The sequence below is a fragment of the Electrophorus electricus genome, chromosome 11 (assembly GCF_013358815.1).
Source record: "Electrophorus electricus isolate fEleEle1 chromosome 11, fEleEle1.pri, whole genome shotgun sequence".
In the NCBI taxonomy this organism is placed as follows: domain Eukaryota; kingdom Metazoa; phylum Chordata; class Actinopteri; order Gymnotiformes; family Gymnotidae; genus Electrophorus; species Electrophorus electricus.
Genome location: NC_049545.1, coordinates 1,918,459 through 1,945,843, shown reverse-complemented (window position 1 = coordinate 1,945,843; position 27,385 = coordinate 1,918,459). Strand labels below are relative to the sequence as shown.

Below are 27,385 nucleotides of genomic sequence, written 5' to 3'. Positions count from 1 at the left end.
TATTGAAAGTTGCCGTTAGTTCTGAGTTACCTGTAAAGGGGGTTTCATTTATCCTTGGTAATGATATTGCTGGTGGTATGCTATATTCTGACTTCCTGAGGTTGTGGATAAGCCACTGGAAAATGTAGCCATTTCTGATCAGATTTTAGAGCATGTATTCCCTGCATGCCTCAGGACCTGTGCCCATTACTTATATCTTGTCCTATGTCAGCTTGTTGGAAAACCAAATCGTCATCCCTCCTGCTCCCTTGTGTTCCATTCCAGTAACAGGTGAACCTTTTGAGACTCTTGATTTGTGTAGGACTGTTACCAAAGACTAGTTTGGGAAATTATTTGCTAACACTTGTGTACGGCTACTGGCTTCCCAGAAGCAATCCTGTTCTGCTCATTAGTTAAAAACCATCATAAAGGCACTTGTGACGTTTTGTACTACATTTGTTTTACCTAAGTACGTTCACACTGATCAGGGTTCCAACTTGATCATAACTCTTTGCTCAGGTCATGTCAGAGTTAAAAAATACAACACTAGGTATCGAGTGCATATCACGGCCCAGGAATCTATGAAGGGTAAATATGACTGTTCTGCAGTCAGTAGATCATTCGAGATGGGTGATAGTATTAGTGCTTTTACCCATGCCTGGTTCAATCCTTCAGGCATGTTTTTCTGGTCCATAGGTAGTTCAACAAAAACTGTTGAGTACCCCTGATCGAAGATGTAAATCTTGTGTATGTCACATAAATATGTTAAAACCACATGTTGATCACAACACTGAGTTGACGGTTACTGCCACTGCTACTGTAGTTCATTCTTTGCCCTCTCCAAATTCAACCACTGTGATGTCAGGACTCATGTAGCGGCCACAAGGAAAGCAGAAATGGCCAAATACCTACAAAGAGTGAGGCAAGTCCTGTGAAATCAGTAGAACGGGAAGAACAAGATCCCAGGTATCAAGACCTATGACCTATCATTTAGCCGATACCCTGCTGGCATAATAAGATGGCCTGAGGAGGTTATAGAAGCCAGTGGCATCAAGACAAGGAACCTCCTCACAATGCATGGAGGGTTTCATCCCAAATCCAGCACTCTGAAATTAACTGTACACTACAGTGTCAGTGCTACTATCCAGGATGATGGCCCCAAGTGATTAAGTGGATGGAAGTGAGGAAGAGTCACCATCATGGAAGGTTAAACCTCTGCCGGGTATGTACCACTGGCAAATAGTGAAAGTGGCTGACATGGGGGAAATTCTACCAATGGCTCAAAAAGGCCAGATTGAAAGATGGCACAGAAGCACTAATCATAGCAGCACTGAAACAAGCTCTGAATACAAGATCAATAGATGCTGTGATCTACCACCTCAGCCAGGAGCCCAGATACAAGATGTGCAAAGATACCCCTGAGGCAATCCAGTACATAACAGTGGGGCACAAGATGCTTGCAGATAGAGTACATGGAACGCCATAACCATGTGGCTGGCATAGTATACAAAAACAAGTGTGCTGATTACAGGCTGGAAATTCCAAAGTGATTGGGGAATTTTTATATATAAAAATTGTCTATATGATCATTCCTTTAGAATGATCTGCTAATACTAATGATGCTAAACAAATTCTTTCTTTCTGTTTTCTCACTTTATTGAAGAAGGTTCATGGCTAACATCATGATTAATGCAAACGAACAATAATGTTTGCATCCTTCTGCTACATACAAAAAAACAAAACAAAAAACAAACGCAGCATATGTCTATAGGGAACAATTTATTCTATGACCGAAGCATAACAAGCTTTGTCTTTCGTACTGTGCACATCTGATAGCATGTGCACGATAGCTAGCATAAGCCTGCTGTGAACACTGAATTGAAACATTTTAGCATGTTAGTGACAGACCATAATGATGACTTATGAGTCACAAAACATTTAGCTACTTGTATCTTCTTGTCTCATCTCACCCTCAGCACAACACCACCCCCCTGTTTTTGTTTTTTCAGAGTAATGGTGCTTTGAAACCATCCTGTCTGCAACTACGTGTGTATCCAGGAAAACATCAACAAAAAGAGAGACAGAGAAACAAAAGTAGCTCGTTATACGTGAGGGTGTAGCCAGCCAATCACACTTAAATGTGTATAGGCCTGTTCTGGAGTCCTGCACCCTTTGGAGATTTACAGCATGTCTATCTACAAATAGACCCACTAATAAAAAATGTTGCAATGTGATGCACAATGAAAGCGCAGTATATTTTTCTACTTGGGTTGACAATGAGAGTGGAGAACGAAAAGTAGTTGCTGGAGCTGTGATCATTTTCCTCTGTCTCTCGCCACCTCCTGCTGCTGATCAACTGCTTGCCATTTACACTGAGGAAGAGAACACGTCAGAGAACAAGGGATTGAGAAAGAAAAAGGATGAAAAGACAGGCAGTGGTAATGGAGGGTGCTATGAACTGAGAAAAGAGGAAGTGCATTAAAAATTTGCGTCATAAATTTGCCCTTTTATGAATACTTTGAAAGAAACTGACATCCTTCAACACTAGTTTTTGTCATTTATGTAAACTTATATAACACATTACACATTTTATACATTATACAAAACAGCAAGCGTTAACGAGTCCCTGGTGGTCTAGTGGTTAGGATTCGGCGCTCTCACCGCCGCGGCCCGGGTTCGATTCCCGGTCAGGGAATAATCCTTTTCATTCTTGATGAATAATCACCATGGCTACACTAACTATGTCGAAAAATAATGACAGAACCCTTCTATTCAACTGTATTTTTCATAAAATAAATAATCACCATAGCTATACTAAGCCTATGGAGATACACTGACAGACTTCTACTTTTCCACCCAAGGTAAACACACAGCTCAGCAGAGTGGCGCAGCGGAAGCGTGCTGGGCCCATAACCCAGAGGTCGATGGATCGAAACCATCCTCTGCTAATTTATTTCTAAAATCCCAATTTTATATGACTGCCTGTACTAGTGTACCATCTGTACTCTTTTTGCGGTAAAAGTTGCCTATAACTGCAGTTTAATGCTTTAATGTTAACAAACTGCGCATATCTTTGGCCTGTTGGGAGTTTTATATCTGGGTTGAACATCTGGGTTTATTCATTTAAAAAAAAAAAATCTGTACTCTTTTGCGGTAGAAGTTGGCTATGACGGCAGTTTAATGCTTTAATGTTAACAAACTGCGCATATCTTTAATCAAAAACTGTAGCGTTAATTTGTATCGCAGCACTTGTTTTTTAACGGGACTTGATTTACATTGTATATTCCTCAAAACTATATTGACTAGTATATTTATGTTTACGGAATTGTTTTTTGAGTATGAGTAATTATTTATATATCTGATATTTGGCGAAAAAAATATTGTCATTCGGAGTGACGGATTATATACTCCATAGAATTAGTTTTTTAGTTTAGAGACGGAAAAAAGATTTTTACGCCCAACGTGGGGGTCGAACCCACGACCCTGAGATTAAGAGTCTCATGCTCTACCGACTGAGCTAGCCGGGCTGAAACAAACACTTTCGCAAGTCCTTTATGTTACAGTTACACCATGTCAAAGATCTTAAACTTAGCGAAATAACTATTGCACTGCACCCATTCTATTCATTATGCAGCTAACCTACTGCACTGTGAGTGATATTTAGTGACCAAAATGGTCCTGTTCTACAGTTATGAGATAAATCACAGAACAAAACTTTCTACCAATTTATATTGCTTTGTTGTGTGCAAAAAGGTAAAGTAAAAGTCAATTATTATTAAAATTTGAAAACTGAATAAGTTCACATCTGAAGAACAGTCAGTGGAATGGTCTGTGAGGTATATGGCACAGTTATTCAAACTTTTATATAACTTGATTAGAGGTATGGGAATTAAAAATATCATTAAGGCACCAAACTACCACATAGAAAAGCACCACAACTTTTAAAACATAAAAACTAGTCACCCTGATTGCTCACACTGTAACACAGAAATTCGTTACAAGCTCTGAAGCACTTTCAATTACTAATTGTAATAATTTCATTATTAGTTCTCCATGTGACTAACAATTCTTACAAACCATAAAAAGTTTGGGCAAAGAGATTAAACACATTTTAATTTTCACAGTCCAGATGACTTGAGAAGATTCTCTTATATTCCTCCACAGGAAGCCGACTGTTGATGGGTTCTCAGGTTGCAGATCCAAGCAAAGCGTTTCCCACAACGGTTGCATGTGTATGGCTTCTCTCCTGTGTGAACCCTCTGGTGCTTTTTCAGGTTTCCAGCCTCTGTGAAGAGTTTCCCGCAGGTCTCACACTTAAAAGGCTTCTCTCCTGTATGGACCCGCTGGTGAGCCTCCACATTAGATAACCCAGTGAAAGCCTTTCCACAGTACTTACAAATATAATTCTTCCTTTTACCTTTTTCCATGCGTTTTGGAAGCTGTAACCCTGCGAGAGAAACTCCAGGCTGGGCTAAGTTTGTTAGTGTTTGGGGACTCATGGTGATCTTTGGAATGGACTGAGTGAGGTTTGTTCTGTTTGCTGCCTCTAACGGAACTCCGTCTGTCCTGTTGTAGTGACTAGTTTGCTGAGTCTGGGCACGGCGGGAAATTGGTGCTGAGGTCCACTCTGCTTCCACCCTAACAGGTCCTCTGGCATCCTGCAGAGGGGAAATTCCATCAAGGCCTTCTTGTGTCCCTCTGACAGACAGAGCTCCTGCCTGGACCAGAACACAGTCTGGATCTTCATCAACAGTGTAAGAACAAGAGGGCTGACTGGCAGAAGAGTTATTGGTAGCCCACCGTGTAAAAAACGTTTCCAGCTCCGCAGGTCTCTCATACAAGGTATTATCAGTTTCGAGTACTTCAATTGCCACTGGCCTTTTTCGTCGTGGGTCACTTGTGTTTGAAAGTAGACTGCTGTTGCTTTGCGCTGCCCCCTGGAGGGAAGGCTCTGCGCTGGGCAGATCCCATACCTTGACTCCTGCTGCTGACGCTGCTCCCCTGTGTGGAAGATTAGGCTCACGTGGATGCAGAGAGGCAGGAGACTGGGAACCTAGCACATCTATCAACACATATCACAAACAGATAAATTTGGTCAGTGAGGGTGATCCTTTTTTAAATATAACACTCCAAATACAACACATTAATAAATTGTTACCTACAGTTGTAAAGTATAAAAGATGGTACCTAGTCCAATTTCTTTTTCTGCAGGTCAAACGTTTTGTTCTGCCCTCACAACTATTGCTGTCTCACTCACTCTGTATAGTAATCTGCACTGCAGCAGATTGACCAGGGATTGCCTTTTGTTCTTCTTTTGGTCCATCCTCCTTCATCAGGGATGAGGCCAACTCGTCACACTAGGAACAATAAAGCACTTTGACCCTGCCATTGAAAACCAGAGTAAAACTAACCTAACGTAAAACGAGCTTAGTGATGATTGTACAGCATTGTTTTAACATTTAAAAAAAGAATACCACCAACCTCAGCGCTGAGGGCTACTGTGATCTGTGCAGGTGACGAAGAGACTCTACCACCACTAATGTCTGTGCTGGACTCCACAAAACCTGAGGAACAGACAGTGCTGTGTTAATGATGTCCCTTTCAAACCCTATCAATTACTTACAAGTATTTCTTCTATAACTTAATTATATATATATATATATATATATATATATATATATATATATATATATATATATATATATATATATATATATATGAGAATCACTTTAGGTATAGAATATTAACTGAAGCAAATAAGATTAGATATGCATCTGGCAACATGACCAGTAATATACAACAAACACATCTAACAAGAAAACATGAAATTATCTTCATTTGAAAGCTTCGTACAAACTACCATAACGAATGTGCACACTGCAGAGTGGCAGTACTGGGTAAGATGCTGTACAGTAGGGGTTTCTCAACACAGGAGAACTGTTTGCACTTTTGTGCTTTGCCGGTTCCAGCACTCCTGATTCATAAACACATCATTAGATTTCTGTATCAGTATTGCTTGCCCTCTTCACTCACCATCCTGCACACTCAGCCCTCCAGGTGGCTGGCCCTCTCTCCTCCCCTGATCTGCAAGCTCCTCCTTGATGAACAGCACATCTGGCTCATCTTCCTCAGTCTTCTGAAGTGGCAGAAGAGACAGAAACGAGCCTGAGCTTTACTACAAGGGATTGGTGTTTTACACACACGCGCATAAAACATTACTGCAGAGCACTGTGGAAAAACAACTTCTGAACAATTACTATAAAAATGCAATGTGAGAAAAAGCTCAATATCCTGGTTAGTTCAAATCTTAGATTTCATAATTTAAAAGGCAATGAAATAATAAATACATCAAAATTATTTGGCAATCATATAAAAGAGATTTGCTCAAATCTGCTCATGTACCATATTTGATCAATTAATCATATGTAGTCTGTGGTGAAAAATCAATTCATGACAGCTGTGCGTACATAAACACACACACACACACGTTACATTTTCAGAAAATATCACTGTAATTCTTCATTATTTTAACTGTATAATAATCCTGTTGGCTTAGTTAACTAACGTAAATGTTTATGGCCATAATGGAAAGTTGACTGTGACTTGTGTATGCACGTAAACAGTTAAATGGGCATCTGATCATTTCTGGATGAACTGATTTTTGCTTTCATTTAACCACCAGGAGGCCAAGGTCATTTTTGTTTCTATAATTAATGTTTCTGTTCTGTGTATATAGTATTATATGTTTCATTCTATGTACTGCAGTATGAAAGCATGCTTTTTCATGTTGCAAACAAAGTGTGTTAATGTTTCTATAGATATCCAGCCGACATGTACCTCTAAGGGGTGCCCTAGAGTCTAGAGTCATAGTACATGATCCAGCCTGTGTTGAAAACAAAAATGTAGAAATTCAAGAGTAATCTTTGTTCTCAGGTATTTACACAACTAGGCATTATGGCAAGCATTTTTAACCTTGCAAGCAATTAAATTATTTTAACGTAAGACAGAATGTAGTCTTATTTTGAATAGGAGGTATTTCGCAAAACAGGATTTCTCAGCTGGATAATTTAAGACAATGCCAGCTTGCATTATTGTCCCTTACCTCTCATCCTAGAGGACAGTCTTGGCTTGAACATATGTGGATAAAAGGAATCTCTCACTTCACAAAATACCTCCAGCCTTGTCAAATTGCAAACATTTATGGGGAGAAAAAAAAACTAAACAAAACCTACATACAAAATGGTCAAAGAATCGAGATCCGTTTTAAACAAACACTTTCCCCTTAAAGGAGCAAACAAAGGCAGTCATTAATCAGAGTTTATTTTCTTGCATCATACAATTCCAAATAGCTGCCAATGAAAACAAGTTCTGCTTAGGCATGACAGTGATTATGGTTCCATATGTGTTTCAGGTGAGTAAATCATTGTAAATTGTAAAAAAAAAACAAAAAACCTAAATCTCACAGTATCCAAATGGTGCAAACTCTAAAAGGAACGCAGTAAATATTGTCAGACGTTAGACCAAAATATTCAAAATTGATTTTTCCCTCCAGCTTGTTACTTGTAACAACACAATAAAAAGCCCTTAGCTACATGCAGCTTTATCCACCGCCATGTCCATCAGTCATATTGAGAAGTCCAGGGTCAGTTTTTTATTTCCCCCAGCGAGAGCAGTTCCTCTGCTATGAACATATCTGGGTGGTACTTCTGCTGGTGGGTTTTAAGGTTCCGTATCCAGGCGAACGTCTTCCCGCACTGGGTGCAGCTGTACGGACGCTCCCCGGTGTGAACCTTCTGATGTTTCTTCAGATTTCCGGCCTCCGCAAAGAACTTCCCACAGGTGTTGCACCTGAATGGCTTCTCACCCGTGTGGATTCGCTGGTGGATTTCCACCTTCTTGGGACGGTTGAACGCTTTCCCACAGTAGTTGCAGGTAAAGAGTTTCTCGTGGGGTACCCTTTCATTTCTTGGCCTTCCAACTCTAGGCTGGTACATACTGATGCTTTTGGCATGCTGCCAGCTGTCCATATCCTGCCCAACTGAGGATGTTGATGCCAGTGCTGGAAGGTTGCTGGTCACCTGGCGCTGGCTGGCCGTAGGCAGGTTAACACTACCGATGATTTCTGCTGTGCTCGCAGTAGTATACCGCTGCAAAGCCTGGCGTCTGCCAGTCATCTTACTGCTGTCCCAAACAGAGAGGTCGTCCCCTTCCTCTGCAGATTCAACCTCAATGACCTCGGGTCTCTGTGGGAGATGCTCAGATTGGCTTGCCGTTTTACTGTCACTCATTATGTAAGAACAAGACGGCTGCTGTGGGTCTGCATCGTCGCCCCCTTGCACAAAAAGCTCCCCCAAAGGACCACACTCCCCACTTACACCAAACTCTGCCCCTCTCTCTCCTCCCAAGGGCTCTTGGGATAACCCCTCAGTGTTCTCATACTGCGGCTCAGATTTAAGCAGTTTGTTGGATCCACTGACCTCCAAAGCCTGGCGCCGCGTCCTGGAGTGGTGATCATCTTTATCCACCTGAACAGCAGCATAACCTGCTTCCCCACTCTCAGACGCAGCTTCTGCCACTCCTGGAAGAAGAGTAGGACATATGGGAGTCATAAGAAACTACAAAGACCATGAGGTCTTTTAAGATGCTATCATTATCATTTCTGAACAAGGAAATAAGGATACATCCATCATTTCTGAATGAATATCTTTTTAATCATCCGCTCACCGTCTTCTCGGATGAATAACTCCTGTGGAGGGGGGCCCTCATCAGATGTCTCTGCTTTCACCAGTACAGTGTTTGGTTCAGTCATGCCAGAATCGCCAGCCTTTCGAAAGAGAACACCAGGGGTTCTTATCTATGCGATGTAATAGCAGATTACTAGGATAAGACTTCGAAAAAAGTCAATGCTATGGCTACGCAATCACATTTATCGTGAATCACATGCTTTACTATTGCTTATAACTTAATTATGCCACATATATTTACCACGTTCTCGTCATCCTTCACGACCGGGCGAACAACCGCCATGTCTGTACCGGAAGGTTCCCGGTCCCTCCAAATATCCTCGCTCAACTGTCTCGAGTACAGTTCGTCTTGATTCGGGAAAAGATCTTTAAAAGAAAGCACAAACACACACAAGGAGGCGATCACTAGACACGCCGAGGCAGCGCGTCCGCAGTTAAGTGCAGGAATACCGCAGTGTGGACGGATGGCACATGCACAGTGCGCCACGCACCGCTAGACGGACCCCGGTACTTGTCGGAGGGGGTCGCGCTCACTTGTATCCGACTCGCGCGATTCAGGGAGCTTTCGCGAATCCTCCTCTCCGCGCACCCGCGGGCCATACGCAGCTCCAGCAGATGCAACTTCCTTTTCAGCGCCTTGTTTTCACGCTGGCACTGAGACATCTGCAGACTGATGACTGCGTAGTCGTCGTCCACGAGTTTGCATATTTCCGCCACGGCTGCGTTGGCCAGCACCTCCATGATGGAGGCCAGCTGCGTCTGGAAGGCAATGCGACTCGACATAGCGCCACGGACCCTGCTAAAGCACGCTCGGTTGCCCTACACGCCAAACGAAGCCTTGCGCTGTGGTTTAGGTTTTAGTTGGTTATTGGACAAGAGCACGCAAACCAGATGAGTAAACCGACTGAATTATTATTATTATTATTATTATTATTATTATTATTATTGCTGTAACAAAAAGCTCTGTCTTGTCGCCGTCCGCTGTTGATGTCACAAGCACTTCCGGTTGTCCTGTGGTAGTGACGTAGGCAGCCCTATATTTCTCCGGCACGGTCTACCGTAAATACAGCGCGGGCACATCTGAACCGGAGACTCGGTACGTGCCTGTGTATTCCGCTTTCGTGGTGCAGCCGAAGGGAGAGCGTTATGAGTCAAAAGTATTAAAATCATAAATGTTACAAGGTTTGGAAAACCTGAGATGAAAGAAAAAGTATTGGATTGGGGACGAGAATTAGAAGCTCCACGTTAAACAGATCGGATCGTCATTCAGCATGAGCTAACTACGTGACAAATCTTTTACTTAATCCACTTTTCCCATGCTAGCGGGAAAAATCGATAAAAATGAACATTACAGATATGAGTCCCTGTATATATAGATCCTGTTGACATTCTGCTTACTATTTTCGTTTAACAACAAGTTAATAAGTTCTACAAGAGTTTTATAAAATAAGCCGAGGTGAATCTGCAGCTAACGCAGTTTGTTGTATATATATTATTATTTGTGTAATCTAGTTTGCTAATATACATCTTGCACTTGTAGCGAAATGTCAAGTTTCTCACTCACAATAATCAAACATTTAGGACCTTTATTCAGTATGCGCCAAACTCAAGTCGACTACACCAACTTCATTTACGAGAAGTGGGGAAACCTTTTACATTTATATACCCTATACATTTATATATTTATACATGGTCTCTACCCACAAAGGTTTACTGCTAGCAATAGGTTGGTGGACTGCAGAAACTGATGCACAGATAGTTTATTTGTTCACATAAGAAATATAGTTATAGTTAAATATAGTTAAAACAAGATTTAATATCATTAAATAATGTTTCAGTAATCACTGGCAGCGGGTGTAGTATGGTTAAGGGCTACACGGGCTGGGTTTACCAATACCCAGAGTACTGTAAAGCACAGCGACCACACTGGCCATGCTAACACACACACACATACACACACACCACACACACACACACACGCACACACATATGCACACCACACACACACACACCACACGCACACACACACACACACACACCACACACACATGCACACACACACCACACACACACACCACACACCACACACGCACGCACGCACACACACACACACACACACCACACACACGCAAACACACACACACACCACACACATGCACACGCACACACACACACACACAAATATATATAATCACAACACGCTCCTGATGTGAGAACAGGAAGAAAAAGCAAAAAAAAGAAAAAAGAAAGATGGAGAGAATAGTGTCTTGCTCTGATACACAGCAGGCTCAATCCTGTAAAACACTGCAGTTAAAACAGGATACAGTTTCCCATAACACATAACACTGGCCTACCCATTCACGTACATTCCCTACTCTGCTACAGTCTGCTGCTCTTCAATCACCTGAAGATAAACAAGCACGCACATACATGAATGGTTCAAAACCAATATCAGGTTTATAACTGCCATATGGATGTGCTTACCACTGTCATATTTCAGCACCGAAATATCCTGGATCCCCACAGTAATGTCCTTTACATAGTTATTTTCACTCTTCACTCTTACTCACATAGAAACATTAAAATGCAGTGAATGCCAAGGATTATACACAAAGTCAGACATACACTTATGTCAAAACAGCACTGGCCAAATCCCTAGCACCAAAATCTTTTTACAGCCTCAACCTCATCAATCCATTTAAAAGTTTAAAATCCAGGAATTTAAAATGTGCTGCATCGCAAAGCAACCATAGAATATAAGCGGCTCTTATTGAAATGAGAACACACATGAGTTAAATATCTCTCCTGAGATTCCCAATCATGCAGAGGCAATGACCTTAAAGGGACACAGCATAGCAAAAGGGATTCAATGTATACGGGTCAAACCTGTCACATCCACCCCCCTTACATTAAATCACTATCCCAGTGATTTCCTCACACATCATTGCCAGGGCCTATACAATACTTGTCCAGGTCCCGGTGCCAAGTGAGCCCCCAACCCCTGTGATACTGCAATTCCAACTTCCTCATCCGGGGCTACTAATTGCCCATCCAAATCCTCCACAAGCAGGGGAAATTATTTACCTGGAGCCAGCCGCAATTCGGTCCGATGCAAATTCCTTTCAGGACCTTGCCCATCAGCAGGGTGAATAGTATAAACTCTTCCCCAGTCATCCATACATTGAATCACCCTGTACTTGGTATTATCCAGCAATCTTGAATTTTGCTCCAGCCCTGTACATGGTTATGCCGATACACAAGCATAACTTCTGGGAGAACCTTGATAATTTGAGGCTGGGAACATTGAACTCTCAGTCTGCTATAGCCCCTAAATGTTGTCTGACACTACTGAAGGCAGCTTCCAACACTTGAATTTTGCAGTTTTGAATTTAGCTCCAGCCCGGTTATTTGAGGCTGGGAACACTGAACTCTCAGTCTGCTGCAGCCTCTAAATGTTGTCTGACACTACTGAAGGCGGCTTCCAACACTTCCTGCTGTTCTCTAACCCAGTCACCAGCCGATCCTTCCACAATCTCATTCTCTAACTGCTCCAATAAAGAGACCACTGGCAGGTGTGGCTTTTGGCCAAGCAGTAACTCATACTTGTAGACTGATGAATAGTGGTTTTATAAGCAAACAGGAGGTGTGGAAAATATTGTGACCATCTGTTCTTTTACTGTGGAGGAAGGGAGCGCAACAAGTTGTGCGTAGCCTGACTGAACCTTTCACACTGACCATTCCCTTCCGGATGGTAAGTGGTCATCCAGCTCTTTTCCAACCTGTAAACTCTACACAGATTTTTCATCATCTCCCCTTCAAAGTTTTGGACCTGATGAGAATGGATCCGCTTAGGTACCCCATACACATAAAACCATTTCTGCTTCAAGATGTTAAAGGCTTTTGTTAAGATGTTAAAGCCTCACTCCTGTGCTCTCCGAACGCACATGCTCGGGCCTTCTTCTGGCCACCCTGCAAAACAGCGACCAATTTGTGCAAGGGAGCAGCATATTGTGCAAAACCGTTGACCAACCGCCGATAATATGAGGCAAAGCCTAGGAACATCCGCAGCTCCTTCACAGTCTGTGGACATCTCCAGTCCACAACCATCTTGGTTTGATGATCAGTTGGCACACCCTCTGTAGAAATCACATGTTCAAGATAGCAGACCTCAGTCTGAAAGAAACTTAGCAAACCTCAACTTCACTCGGTGTAGTTGCAGCCAAACACCAACTCCAGATGCCACATATGGTCTTCAAAAGATGATGAAAAAACAATTATGTCATCCAAGTACAACAGGAGAGATCAAACCATTCAGCCCAAAAATACAATCCATAAGGCATGGGAACGTATTTAGGGAATTACATAAACCAAAAGGGATTCAATTGAACTCAAATAGTACAAACAGAGTACAAAAAGTCTTCTGTTTATCACCCTCAGCCATTGGAATTTGATTGTTTCCACTTGACAAATCCAAAGTAGAAAACAATTTGGCTAAGCATCCTTTTGAGTCTTAGAGTTCAACTGCCTATAGTCCACAACTGAAAGGATCCAGCTTTTTTGAGCTGCCTGTTGCTGCTCTGGCATTAAAGAAGTCTAAGAACATTCCTAAAACTGCCCATCCATGCTCTGCTTGTACAGATCGAACCATTGCTACGCACTCTACCAGTGACACCCGCTCATCAAACAAAAACCTAGTGTTAGTAGACTGCAGCTCAACCAATAACAGCTCACCCAAAATAGTACAGCAAGGCAGCCAAACATCTTGGTCCTCTACATTAACCACTGGCACAGACGCTAGCCCTACCTGCATGGGGAGAAATGCACATCACACCAACAACCCTGCAGGTAAAATATCAGCGGTAGGATCAAACAACACAGGATTCACCTCTGGACAGGAACTAATCCTAGACATAATGACAACCATCTTAATGGAGCCGGGTAGAATCCATATAGCTACCCTACCCTTAACTCTAGCTGGCCCCGTCAACCTGAAGGGGGCACCTTGTTTCCAAGCGACATTCTTCAAAGCCAACTCAGGGGACTGAAACAACATCGAGCCCTGTTGCTGAAACAGCTCACTGTAACACTCACCGATCACTTTCATACCTAGTAATCCGGGTAACCCCACCCTTACATTACCAGGCTTCAGACAGGCTGGCTCTTTAATCATCAAAATCCCCATGCCAGACAAAGCTCTCCCCAAGACCTCTCCTCTCTGAGGAAAGAAATATCCTCACTAAACTAGTGACAAAACAGAATCTTGTTCCATATATGAAGGCTAACAGGAGTGTGTACATCAGGATGAGACTAATGCAATGGCATTATGGGATCTTCACTATCAATATTTGCTCCTTTTCTCACTCACCTCCAAATCACCTGGTCTCCCTCACCTGTCAGCATCCTCACACTCTTCCTCTCTCTACTTTAAACGAACCAGGGTGAACATGAAAATATTATCAGTAAAGAACTGGTACTTATTGCCATGATGCTCAAGAATGGATTATTGAATATCTCAATGGTAATTATTATGTTATACAACTCTGTTCTATACTTATATCATCTGACTAGTACTCATTTTTTCACAGTTTTCACATTTTTTCACACTTAGTTTTCTTTTTTCTGAGGTTGCACAAAAAACTGTGGAAATCTGATCAAATCTGACTAATAAAATCTGCTTTCACTTTTTCAAAATGACTCTAATAATTCCATTTATATTATAAAACATTAACGTTAGTTGCCCGTGACCATTGTTGGATGCTGCATGAATGTGTGGCTAATTAACTTTCCAGGTAACTTAGCTATGATAGCCAATGTCAGTAGAGATTGTTGATTGATTTAGCGTTCACAAACTGACCCATTTTCACCAAACAAGGTCATCTCCATTTCATACAATTACTGACACTTTTTTTAGTAAAATATTATTTATTTCTACAATTACAGTTTCATCGCAAAATGATATATTGACATTAACGTTACCTTTTCCTGCATGTGAGAGGCATTAGCTAGTCAGCGGCACTGATACCGCTGTACAATAATAAGTGCTGAGCATATCTCAATATTGGGGGGACGTGTCCGTCCAATATGTGTTGAGACTATGTGCTTGAAATGAGAACAAAAAAGAAAAACACCCTTTCCTGTACAAGGGTATTAATGCTGGTTTATGTAACTATAGACATTATCATTCCACAATATTTAAAAATATTTAGAAATAACATATTGCTGCTTTAAATCAGTCCAAGGTCTTCAGACATAACATTTTGTGGTCTGTTAGTTGTGCTTTTGTCTTGGGGCTTTGCGATTTTTCGTGGTTTGTTCACTTGACTGTAAATGACGCTGATTTCATCCACCTTCTTGTTTTGTGTGTCCTGCTTGGTTTCTTTCACAGCACCATATTTAAAATCTTCATGTCTTTGGGGAATAGTGCTTACATCCGGTAAACTGTAGATATGTTCTTCTTCATTCTGAACCTGGATTGACTTTGGTATGCTGTGACGCACCTCAGAGTACACTGGTTCTGGCTGACTGCCATGGTGATGTGTTTCTATGGTGATGGGAAGTTTGACTTTGTTTGTAGGATGAGCACAGACAGATGTTTGAGGAATAAGGCTGGGTTGCATGACATCATGAGGCTCGGAGTACACTGGCTCTTCATACTCTCTACGAAGGTGACTAAGCTCTTGTGATCTCATGATTGGCTGTGCATATAAACACTCACCTAAACAAAGGACATCAGCAGGAGTGGAATACACAGGTTCAGGCAAGCAAATGTAATCATTGGAATGTCTGTGTGTAGACTTGGATGAACCAATGGCAGGTTTGATACCTGATGCCTCAGCTGAGCCAATAGGAACTGCAGAATTAGAATACGTAGCATTTGAGAAACCAACTATGGTTGACCTGGGAGCACTAGTTGTGGTAGACTGCACACACTCACAATATGTGCTTGAGTCAGAACTGGTGTTCATCTGAGTGTCCAGCAGGGTGGCGCTATAGGGGCGCCTGGATAGAGGGGATCCAGGAGAGTGGGGAGAGCAGCTGCCTCCAAAGGTACTCCCGTTCTTCTGCTGCTGGATGGCCAGCTCCATGTGCCGGACGATCTCGTCCCCTTGCACTGTTTCAAAGTTAAAAGTGCCAGGACCAGAAGAACAGCGTCTGCCTGCCTCAATTGACAACATCACCTGAGAAGTGACATATTAAAAGAGAGAGAACCAAATCAACATTGAGAAAAATAACCGTATTGGGGTAGAACAAATGCTGTCATGAGGAATTATGAAAAAGGGTGTACTGTAGTGTAAGACAAGTCTCTCAATACTATGGCATGCACGGTTTGATACACAGAGTTCATACTACAGTGCACGTAACCAACATATCACGTAGTAGCTCTTGCATCATCAGTAAGGAACATATTAAGCCTTTAGTTCAGGATGATGAGTCATAGTCTGCCATTGATGGCTTTGTCTCTTTTATACAAGCACCTGCTTATTGCTTCTAAACTACTCTGACAACTCACAAAGTGACTATGTAGTGGTTTACACTGTTATAATCCCCAACCCATTAACTTAATCCAAACACTGAGTTATACCGTGTCTTGTACTCTGGGTATGCAAAGCTTTCACTTCACTGTATCTAAATAAAGGCCTTAATACTCCACAGTCCAGATTAAATTTGTGAGGTGAGGTTTAGGGTTAGACAGCTCACCAGCAGCTCAGGTGACGTTATTTTCTCTGCCATCTTATTGCCTGACCACCTAGCAGCCTAGAAGGCTGGCCTTGCATAAACCTTGAAATGGCCTTTATCGCTCAATGATTGATGTTAATTGTAATGGTGATTCTTCTTCTTATTATTATTCATGGAGATGACAATGTGTTTGTTTTGTATGAAAAATATAGCTTTGACTGCTCAGGATGCAGGACAGTTACCAAATACTTCCTTTAAAATTCTAGTGATGGGTTAAAAAAAGACCCCTGCCACCTGCCTGACTTGTCCTGAAAATATTTCTAAATTAAGCTTATGGTCTCTAAAAATTGAAACTTACTAGGACAGTAGCAACGCAAGTTGTTCCACATTATACAAATATATCTACTAATAGCAGATATAACAGTTTAACTATTTTTAATTCTGATATCCTGACACTTTTCAAGGAGCTCAATTGAAATCAATCTCATGCCACATACAAAAATAAATAATAAAATAAACAATCTAGATTTAACTAAATGATCAAATGTAGAATGTAATGAAAAAAATTAAGAACATATTTTATCACATGTAAAACATTGTCTTTGCTACTTGCATAGTGACAATATCTGACTGACCTTGTCCCGTCCATAGCGGCGGAGAAGCTTATATGGCCATCCCATTATGACCTGCCTGCTGTCGACGTCTTTGAGCACCAGTGAGTCTTCACTCGGTTGCAGCCAAAACTCTCCCCACAGGCCGCACCGCGCCGAGGCTTCTGACTGCTGCACTGTCACACGAAACTCAAACACTGATGGGAAAGAGATGCTGAGATTCAGCATGCTTCCAAAAAGCCAAGCTGATGAAGTAAGTAGGCGCAAGTTTACTGTACTCTAACCAGACCAACCTTCCTCTCTGGAAGCATAGATCTGATTCTCCTCCATGTGTGGGACCTGGCGAGGCGCATTACTAATGCCTTTCTGGTACACACAGAAAGAAGGAAGTGAATGTGAGGTGCAGTAGAAAATTCTGTTCATGTAGAAAATTAGTTGTTAATAAGACACAAATGAATAAAAAACAATTTACATTTATTTTCAGTTGAGGACTAACTCAACTGAAATGAACTGAAATGAACAGTTGAGGAAAATCATCACCTGAAAGGCATTCTCACAGATCTTGTTCACCCATTCTCCACAGCCTTCTTTTTCCACTGCAAACACCAGCTTCTTCTCATCTGTTAATACGCAGAAGGCAGCCATGTTGCCACCAGGGTGGGCTTCAGCATTGGGGGGGAGTTTCACCACACTGATGCAGTCAGCAAGCCGGACCACCTTGCGGTCAGGCTGCCTCCGAACCATCACTGGCGAACGTTCCGAAACTGCTTCCGTTAGCTCAATCCGGGCCACACCATTCCGGCTGCCTGGGTAAAGGTTCAGCCAGTACCGCTTCCACTTCTGCCAACAGTGCCACAGAGTGGGGAATACAGAGAGAAAAACGAGAAGGAACAGATTTGAATGGAAAAAGAAGCAGTGAATACTTCTAACCATGATGTGTCATATTCCTAATACTCTTACACCGCTCATTGTACTGAGTAATCAGATTCCTAGCATAAATATTAGGTCCTCTGTGACCACGCAACACCACACCTCACTCTGGCACGGCCTCTGGACTCCACTCAGAGAGTCCAGGGCATTGTGGGTGGTGGCAGCATTCCACGAGTTTCTCTGAGCGATGAGCAACATGGAACACAGGTGACCCCCAGGTAACCTGTCTCTCTTGGACATTACATGTGGTAAGCTACAAATCTTCATTCAGACCCTGCACTTTCTTTTCCTGTTACAGCACTTCAGTGGGAACACAATTGCTGATATCCTTGTTTAAAATACTTTTTTTTTTTTTTTTTTTTTCCCAAGCCTAGCAAGTGACAATGTTGAACTATTGTTATCCTTTTAGGCACATTTCGTATATGTATCGCACCAGGTTCCATTGATAAATTGTATAATATTTTATCTCAAAAGATGGCGCTGAAAAAAGTTCAGTTTTCTTTATAATACTCTATAAGAGAATATGAATTATAACAGTGGTATCTTTGTCAGTATTAAAATAATCACACTTTATCTTTTACCTCAGAGGTGAGCCACTGAATGCGTATGTGCGATTGCGAAACACAGAGACGTACGCTGTCCTAACATGTAGAGACAAAACCTGCTTCATCTCTATCATACCAGCACATAACTTTACACCGGGAGCTTAGAAGACTTGTCTAAACAAAACCGATACGAGAACATCAATGCCTATATACCTAATCATACTTAAGCTAATTTATAACGCAAACATATATTTATACTCTGCCCTTGTTTTGTTTTTTTTTGGATGGAATATCTTTAATGTAAATATGGGAAGAAGCAGATATCCAAGTAGATTTTGTAATTGCAAAGTTTTTATCTTTTTATCCTATAAAAAGTTATACTATACATTTCTGATTCAAAACCTTGTCATTTATGTTTTGTGTTATTTTGGAAAATACTGCAGTAATCAGTTAAAAATGCATTGATAAAACGTATGTCAAGTCTTACCTCAGAATGTTTCTGGTGTTGTAAATAAACCTCTCCTCCTTTCACATGGGTATCCATTCCTGCTTGTGCCAAAACGTTCGGCTTTAGAATGTTCTGATCTGTCAAAAAGCTTTTATAATTTAGCTGCTGAGGAAATCCGTAAAGCCGAACTGCCTAACCTATGAATGTAAATATTGACTCCGCCCCAACACCTAAATTCTTGCCCGTAACTATGCCCAACCCAGGGAGTATCAACGGCTCATATTTGATTTTTCCACATATTACATTATATATAGCCTATATATGGAACCACTACTTGTCAGAATTACGTCAAACGGTATAGGCCAGTCACACTTGAACTATGTCATTAAAAAAACAAAAAAAACAAAACAAAACTTGTAGGCCTACATTAAGTCTATACAAGTCTATACATCTGTACTAAGTGTGCCCCAAATGCAATATTTTACAAATATGAGCGATGAAACCTCGTCGAACAGTTCAATATTTTTTAGAACGTCAAGATTATAATTATTACGCATGCTGTCTATTTCTAGCATTTAGAACCAGAACCAGAATCAGAATGAGCCAACATAAGAAACCGAGTCGGAGGGAGACCACGTGGGTTGGATTTAGTCTACAGACCTGCTTATTCCACGTTTCGAGTCATTAATTGCTTGTCGGAATTAAAGAAATTTGAACGCCTGCACGTTTACATCGGGTTTTAGGATGCTTTATCAGCACCCACCATCGAGGACACATGCCGAACATGTAGAACCTTTTACATTTGTGTCAGTAGAGTAAACATATATTGGTATACACATAGCATAAGCTGGTAGTTTAAAAAGGCAAGTATTTGGGGAGCACCAAGAATACCATCCTTGGGTTTAGAACTACCATTTGATGGAAAGACTTACAGGGACAGCCCCACAGGAATGCACAGATCACACAGTGTACAGCATCAGCTTATCAACAACTGGTAACAATTGACAGTGCCATGCAACTTCCCAGACCCATCTTAAAATAACATTGGTGAACAAAGAATTTGTCCCAAAAATCATACACCTGTACATTTTAGTAGGATTGTAATAACAGCCTTATTTATTGAATAAGTGTGTATATATATATTTTTATTCAATGAACTTATTCACTGCTACGAACGTGGTGTGTGTTTTTAATTTATTTTTTTAAAATTTATTTGAGTACAGTTTTAGCTTTCTTTTAATAGGTGAATTCCTGTCACAACTAGGCAGCCTCTTGTATGTTTTCCTCATGTATTCTACTAAATAAATGGAATGCATCACTATCAGGAAAATGTTGTGTACATGTGTCTTAAGAAATTCTCTCTTATTCCACAGAGCAACGAATCCACACATTGCTACAGGCAATGTTCAAGGGTTCAATGTACTGGGTTCAAGACTGTCGCATGGTTAACACAGACACAACACATTTAAATATCATTAAAAAACAACAAATAAAAACCCAAACATGAGCTGCAAGCTGTTTTGTACTGGTTTGAGAACGCCCAAAGTCATGACATCATTTTAGATAATATCTAACAAAAGCTTTAGAACAAATTTCTCTTTCACTAGAGAACTTGGGTATTAAGAGTACTCGGTCCAATACATGGACCCAGAGACCCAAATTCATAGGAAGTGGAGACCCCCTAGTGGTCTCAGAGCAGAGCTGCTGTCAGTATCACCTTCCCAGACCCCCCCCCCCCATCCACCCATTTATTCAAACTAATCAGAAACATTTCTCTGAATACTAGAGGAATTACAAGTCAGAGGTAAGCAGTCAATCATCCGGATGACCTGCTATCACACTATTGTGCATAAACCTGAAATAAGAGTTGTCAACAGGTTTGAAGAAATACACCTGTTTGATTGTGTACGTGACCGCTTATGCATGATGCGGGAATGTATACCATTTGAAATTAACTGGCCATTGGAGGATTTAAAAATTCACATTCAAACTTCCAACAAATACTCAGTTTTACAAAGTGATATGCACTAGCCACCTGAATTGAACTGTTTTGTTTTTTTTTAAACAAAATTTTGAAAAAACAAAATGTATGTAAAACAGTGGAGAACAGTGGATTTCTCCCCCCCCCCACCCCCAAGTCTACTCAGAGCTTTCTAGACCATGCTCCAGCCCTTCGTCCACCAGCACAGAAAATGACCACCAGCTAATCAGGATGTCTTGGAACCCCATCATAAAGTGTTATCTTCTATTGTGAAAAAAATAGCAATTAAAGATCTGAAACTAGTATATTTAAAACGTCAGTTCAAAAGTTTATATCTGTTATATTTTGCATATAAATCACATTTTTTTCCAGAACTGGAAGCAACCTGCACGTTTCATCTGACCAAATGAGAAATTTCATGAATGACAAACATTTCACATCTCATTGCACTCACTACAGTAATAGTTTTTGGACCAAACAGTGCTACTCACTGTACTTTTGAAACAGCATAAGAATCATTTAATCTTACGAAACCATAAGACAAAAGCAAAAACATACAGCTGGTAGTCCTGAATTCATAATATACTAATATCACCCTGACTAAACACAACAGTTTCCTTGGTACTTGTTCCGGTCTGATAATTCAGGCCATAAACAATTCGTTAGAATAATACTCAGGGATATTATGAGGAAAAGCAATGTAAAGACAGCACAGAGTACTTGCAGGGCTGTGTGACTCAAACATTAAGACAAAACATCCAAGAGGGAACCTGCTCTTTTTATTCAATTATACTTTTTTCTTCATTTTGATAATGCAAGTCGCACAGTGACAGGACGTCAACTGAAGGGGGAAAGAAAACTGTGGAAATCTATCAAAGGTAGTCAGCTGCCACCAGCTTAAAACATTTTTGAACTGGTCCACCTGCCAATGCTCCATTTTGGTACGTCAGTCGTTCCTCACCCCCCCCCCCCCACTTATGACACTCTCCTCCCCATTAAACTCGAATCAAATAGAGAAAAACAAACGGACAACAAGAAAAAAAAAACAAGAAAACAATTGTCACAGTCCAGGGAGACACTGAGACTCTTCACTATCACAATAGTGGAAATCACACAATTGTCTCTCTCAGATAACAGAAGTTCCTGGATAGCTAGTCACAATCCGAAGCGGTCCGCGTGTAGCATAGACTGATTACCCTGCCCACCCAACACTCTTCCCAGGTTACACATGAAGACAGACGAAAATAAAAAGCTTATAGAAGAGCATCAAAACACCCCCCACCCATGAGTCACACCCCCTCAACCCTACACTCATGCACCACTTTTAATGGTGGCATGGGTGGGGGATGACCTCTGACCATCAGTGGTCGCATAGAGTCTCTCTGAAGTAGCCTGTATTTGGTAGGTCCCTAGTATTTCACTCCTGGCACAAACTCCTTCGCCTCTGGGTTCAAACTGCTCTTGCGCTGAGGGACGAAACAGAAGACAACAATTACTGGCGAGTTCCTTAAACATGCTTTTAAACAAAGCCAATAGTTTTAATGTTAACACAAGTTACACTTGATACAGGAAATTTGGCCTCCTCTTCAATTTAACAGGCAGCCTAGACAGTAAGAAAATCACAAAAGGCACAGTAGAACTGTACTGACATTGCCAACCATTGGTTCAAAGAGAACATTGTCTAGCTGTACTGTTATACTTATAGAAATGTAATCGGATTAGAGCTAAATTTTTAAAATATAGTGATTACTTGTAAAATAACATTAAATGACTGCTTCACACGCGCACACACACGCATGCACACTTCCCTGTCATTAAAATACTACCTGTAAATCTGCCACAATACTACTTAAATCATGTTAGCTAGTTATATAACAAACTAGATGGGCAGCTAACCTAAAAGGAGTATAAATGAACTGCACCTAGATAAGGCTAACTCATTTGTTTAATGCCAACATTTATACTTAAGATGCAGTAAGCATGCTTTTAAAGAACACCGGCTAAGATTGACATTTACGGCATTTAGCTGACGCTTTTTATCCAAAAAAAACCCTACAATTATGACTGAGTACAACTTGAGCAATTGAGGCTTTACTCAGGGGCCCAACAGTGGCAACTTGGCAGTGGTGGGGCTTGAACCCACAATCTTCCAAATCCAAGTAAAGTACCTTAACCACTGAGCTAGCACTGCCCTAAAGCTGAAACTGTTGCTCTTAAAAGATAAAAGGAAAAAAAGTCTCCGTCTGTCCCGGGGGTCAGTAATCAGTAACTAAACGTTGACAATCTAGCTATACTCCTGAAACTCTATAAAGAGGTGTTCTGTGTAGGCGCACACAGATGGGCAAGATGAGCGCTATGCAAGCACGTCTTTGGATGGTAGGTGTCGGAATGAAGGGAGAGTCTGGACTTTTCTCTGGACTATTAAAAGAAGATTTAGGTGATCTTTTGCCATCTGAGATGTCCTCAGATTTGAGTGCCGTCAATTTTATTAATTTTGTTCAGATGACTTGTTTTCCCCTATAGACAGTTATTTATCGTCATTCCACATACTTTGTTAGGCAAATCTTAATTGAAGTTGTGTATCAACAGTTTGTGTTTTTTTTTTAATTATATTATAATGCAAATGTTAAGATGTCATAAATCCAAGACCTTTAAATGTTAGGTAATCCAAAGGTAATATTATTCAGTTTACATTACAATAATAAAGTAATCCTTTGGATGAGCTTACTAACAATTTAAGAGGTATCCAATTACACATTTTGGTTATTCTCCATCACCATCAACAGGAACTAAAACTATGACCAACATCAACTGGATTAGAGTGGAAATGTCATTCTAGTTATTCTATATTGCAATTATCAGAGTTTCAGATCAAAGAACTTACTACAATGTCTTCAGTGCTTCCATCGCTGACTGACAGCCCACTGAACTGCTGCTGAATCTGCCCTACCCCGAGGGGAAGGTCCCTTGCAGGAATAAACCAATCCTGATCCTCCTCCTCCAACATTTCCTGAAAGCAGCGTTCCAGGAACTCCTGCTCCAAAAGCTCCTCCTCCACCTGGATGTAGATTCAAGACAAACCAGAAATGTCATTTCAAAGCAATACGGCATTCATATTGCCATTACATTTTTAGATACAGTCTGCCCTTTTATTCTACCGTTAACCTAAACCAGGTACTAAAGGGTTACAGAGCACCAATAACTTTGCATTGGTGAGCTCCAAGCTGGAACATAAAACTCATGGAGCAGCAGGAGACATTCAGGGTTTGGATTGGGAAGCTCTGTTAGTTAACAAGCCCTTTGCAAGATCAGTTAAATACATCACTAAAGAAAAACACTCAATTGCTGTGCAATTCCAGTACTGGCGTAAAAAAAAAAAAAAGCAAAAAAAAAAGCAGCGCACTCCAACCTGTCTGTTGTACTCCTCCTCGTTCTCCATCCACATGTACTCCGCAAAGGGGTTCGGCTCGCCTTCCTTGTGCCCATTCACCACACTGTCTTCTTTCCCATGACCACTGCTGCCTCCAGGTGTCTGTGCTGCCTCAGGACTGTTGATATCTGTAGGCTCTGAGGGTGATGAAAGAAAAGAAATGTTTTAATATTTTGAATATAGAAAGGACAGTACATATTTAGTTAGTAAATAGCCAAAACCAGCTTTAGCCCCCTGAATGCAGCATGAAGGGTCAAAAGTAACTTGCCTAGATTGCACAAGTCTAACCTATTGTCCATCATGTAAATTTAGAAATTTACTGTCTCCAGCATTATAGCAATAAACAATATTATCATTATGCAAAGTCAGTCAAGTAGTACATCAATTGAATGTTAAACAGCCTTATATAATTTCGATCATGTGGCACTTTTCTTGTAGTAGCTACGTAGATGAACTGCTACATCTCAGTGGAGGAGTGCTGGAGAATTAAAAGATCTTAATTATGGAAAAAAAAAGGTTTAAAAATGGTGTGTAAAGTTCCCCAGTAGTTACTGATTATAAGTCATGATCAGCACAAAGGGTCAGACACGAACATAACATTATAATTATCATAGGTTTAACTTTTGAGCTGTTCTTGCCATTGAGCATTATTTGTAATTGCGACAGTCATTTAAATCCATTGGGCCTCAGGTACAGCACTTGTGTTGATATTTTATGTAGCTAACAAGTTCTCTGTATTTGAAATCCAGACGAGCATTTTTTTCAATCTCCAAGTAGGTCACATGTACCAGAGTGCCTTTGCATGCATCAGTTATTTTTTTCAACTGGCATTTTGAAAAATGCATATTATATATATGTAGTTATTAGATGGTTAAGTTGTGTGGACAAGAATTAAAAAGTCTTTTGTACTGTATTACTTTTTTAAACTAGAGATTAGACAGTACAAAGGTAATGGTTAAACGGAGAAGAGCCATAAAAAGCATCACCTGGTAATAGGGTACAAAGCAACAACAACGTCCTTAACACGGTCACATATTGCAATATTTAATCATATATTTTATTGGCCAAAGTACAGGCGTATTCAATTCATAACTGCTAAACAACTATATAACAAAGGAAAACAATTCTTGACAAACTTCCTGCAGAATAAACAACACTATTCAGTCTACATAATAGGAGAGATGAAAACAACAAAGGAAATGCTCAGAAAGAGAATGACTGAAACCTGAAGTTTAATGGCAGGGAGAGGTGGATGACGAAAAAGAAAAGAAAAGAAGACTGAACAACGGTCTAAAGACATGGCAGATGTCTGGAAACTGGAGTGCTGTAAAGAGAAATGCATTCACTCCAGTGGGACTACAGCCTGCGTCTGTGCTCGACAGTTTGTGGTTTATTCACGTTATTAGCGAGACGTTTCCGCTCGCCAACATCACAGGTTACACACACACACACACACACACACACACACACACGTTTCTCCAACACGTGGTCGCCGGACGTTTAGCGAAAGGTTTACTCACTAATCGGGTGCATACAGAAGCGGTATTGTTTTTCAAACGCGAACGCACATTTGCATTAAGTTCGAGTAACCTACACCTCGCGAAAGCCAATTAGATGATGTACACGTCACCGGCGACACGCAAGTCCAACGGTTTATGGCTTGAAGATCTGCGAAAGCGCTCTCTGGTACGAAGGCGTGAAGGCCGAGGTTAGCGGGCTGGCTGGCTGGCGTGTAAGGAGACAAGGCCTCGGCTAACGGCTAACATGTTGGCTAACTCTCAGCTAGCGACACCTGTTTATTCAGTACATTCGGTGCTGTTCGTGTACGACTTTAAAGTAGTATCAGCTGAGCAGCTATAATGCAGAATAACTAAGAAGGGAGGGGGGGGGGGAATAAGCACACTCCCATATGATAGTTACCACTCGCCACTGGGATAACATTAGCTAGCTAAGCTAGCTAGCTTGCTAAACACATCGCGGGTTATTTTGCTTGCTATAAAGCAAAGATATAATACCATGAGAGGGCAAAAAGTGAGAGGCATGATATCAGCAAACTTACCAGGCATTTTAATGACACCGTATTTCTTAATAATTCCAAAATAACTCCCGTGAGAGAGACTTTTACCTATTTGCAGCAACACTGTTACCTGGCTAGCTTTCAATAGTACGCCAAACCATTCATGCAGAGCGCCCTCTCCTGGTCGCATTTAAAGTGGCATTTAACGGCAGGATTAGCTACTGCGTTTCCGGCGATGACCTACGGACGCACGAAAGTGACAAACCCATTTATACCAGCCTTAATAAAAATGGAAACGCATGTATAAGATATACTAATTATATTTATTAATGTATAAGTATAAAAACAACTATATAAATATAAAATTAGGTGAAAATTTGGAAAACAAATAAATAAAATGGGATAACGGGATAAAAAGGAAAAAGACAGATAAGGGAAAACGATCTCAGAACTTTGCCTGGGTGACAGATAAGACTTAAACAAGTCTAACAAAATAGCTTTAGAAGTAAGCAGCTTATCTAAAAAAAAATTACATTTTATTCATTATGTCAATAACCTTCCAGATCTGTGTCTTATGCTCATCACTATTCCAGGAAATAAAAACAAATCAAGCAAATTTTCTGAGAATGCTCCTTTCTGTAATAAATTGAATAAATTAGTTCTTAGCATGATAAAAACTGAAAAGCACCAATATGTGGTACAACAGTGTCAGCTAAGGGAATATTGAGCCAAGAGGCTACAGATCCATGGCAGAATTATCAATATAGGTTTAATTTATGAGGTGCATGATTCTAAACCGGAAAATATCAAAACATGAAAATAAATTACAAGCCAAAAGAAAACCGGGAGGATTGTAAGAGTGCACAGTGAACATAGAGAGATTTTGGGTGACAAAGATGTGTATACATCACACACAATAGACTCTACTCTGTGTTGCCAAATAATGAGAAAAGACACAAGAGATAAATCATTATTTAGAGATTACTTTTCAGTAGGCTTAAGCAATCAGCCAGAAATTAAACT

At 40.8% G+C, this 27,385-nt stretch overlaps 3 protein-coding genes and 3 non-coding genes across 8 annotated transcripts; 2 read left to right on the top strand and 4 right to left on the bottom strand.

The window, feature by feature from the left end:
* Nucleotides 1-2,602: 2,602 nt before the first annotated feature.
* trnae-cuc lies at nt 2,603-2,674 on the top strand. The gene has a single exon. It is a non-coding gene; the product is annotated as a tRNA-Glu (tRNA).
* Nucleotides 2,675-2,855: 181 nt separating this feature from the next.
* trnam-cau lies at nt 2,856-2,927 on the top strand. The gene has a single exon. It is a non-coding gene; the product is annotated as a tRNA-Met (tRNA).
* Nucleotides 2,928-3,433: 506 nt separating this feature from the next.
* On the bottom strand, nt 3,434-3,506 carry trnak-cuu. The gene has a single exon. It is a non-coding gene; the product is annotated as a tRNA-Lys (tRNA).
* Nucleotides 3,507-3,709: 203 nt separating this feature from the next.
* On the bottom strand, nt 3,710-9,723 carry si:ch211-89o9.6 (zinc finger protein 3 homolog). 3 transcript variants are annotated; one of them, XM_035531557.1, is made up of 8 exons: nt 9,215-9,723; nt 8,965-9,089; nt 8,704-8,803; nt 8,457-8,557; nt 6,013-6,115; nt 5,461-5,543; nt 5,237-5,336; nt 3,710-5,041 (listed from the first exon to the last, which is right to left on the bottom strand). In XM_035531557.1, the coding sequence occupies exons 1-8, from the start codon at nt 9,504-9,506 to the stop codon at nt 4,128-4,130; spliced, it is 1,818 nt and encodes a 605-aa protein (XP_035387450.1). In that variant the 5' UTR covers nt 9,507-9,723; the 3' UTR covers nt 3,710-4,127. The 3 variants fall into 3 exon arrangements, with proteins under 3 accessions (XP_035387450.1, XP_035387452.1, XP_035387451.1); XM_035531559.1 differs by lacking the exon at nt 3,710-5,041 and having other exon boundaries at nt 5,304-5,361; XM_035531558.1 differs by lacking the exons at nt 3,710-5,041; nt 5,237-5,336; nt 5,461-5,543; nt 6,013-6,115 and adding an exon at nt 7,283-8,222.
* Nucleotides 9,724-14,947: 5,224 nt separating this feature from the next.
* On the bottom strand, nt 14,948-19,030 carry dok1a (docking protein 1a). Its single transcript, XM_027000434.2, has 6 exons — nt 18,974-19,030; nt 17,552-17,851; nt 17,305-17,377; nt 17,036-17,208; nt 15,658-15,901; nt 14,948-15,609 (listed from the first exon to the last, which is right to left on the bottom strand). The coding sequence occupies exons 1-6, from the start codon at nt 19,028-19,030 to the stop codon at nt 14,948-14,950; spliced, it is 1,509 nt and encodes a 502-aa protein (XP_026856235.2).
* A 2,190-nt stretch (nt 19,031-21,220) lies between these two features.
* Nucleotides 21,221-26,549, bottom strand: paip2b (poly(A) binding protein interacting protein 2B). The gene is made up of 4 exons (XM_027000416.2): nt 26,405-26,549; nt 24,325-24,482; nt 23,800-23,973; nt 21,221-22,381 (listed from the first exon to the last, which is right to left on the bottom strand). The coding sequence occupies exons 1-4, from the start codon at nt 26,409-26,411 to the stop codon at nt 22,325-22,327; spliced, it is 396 nt and encodes a 131-aa protein (XP_026856217.2). The 5' UTR covers nt 26,412-26,549; the 3' UTR covers nt 21,221-22,324.
* Nucleotides 26,550-27,385: the final 836 nt, after the last annotated feature.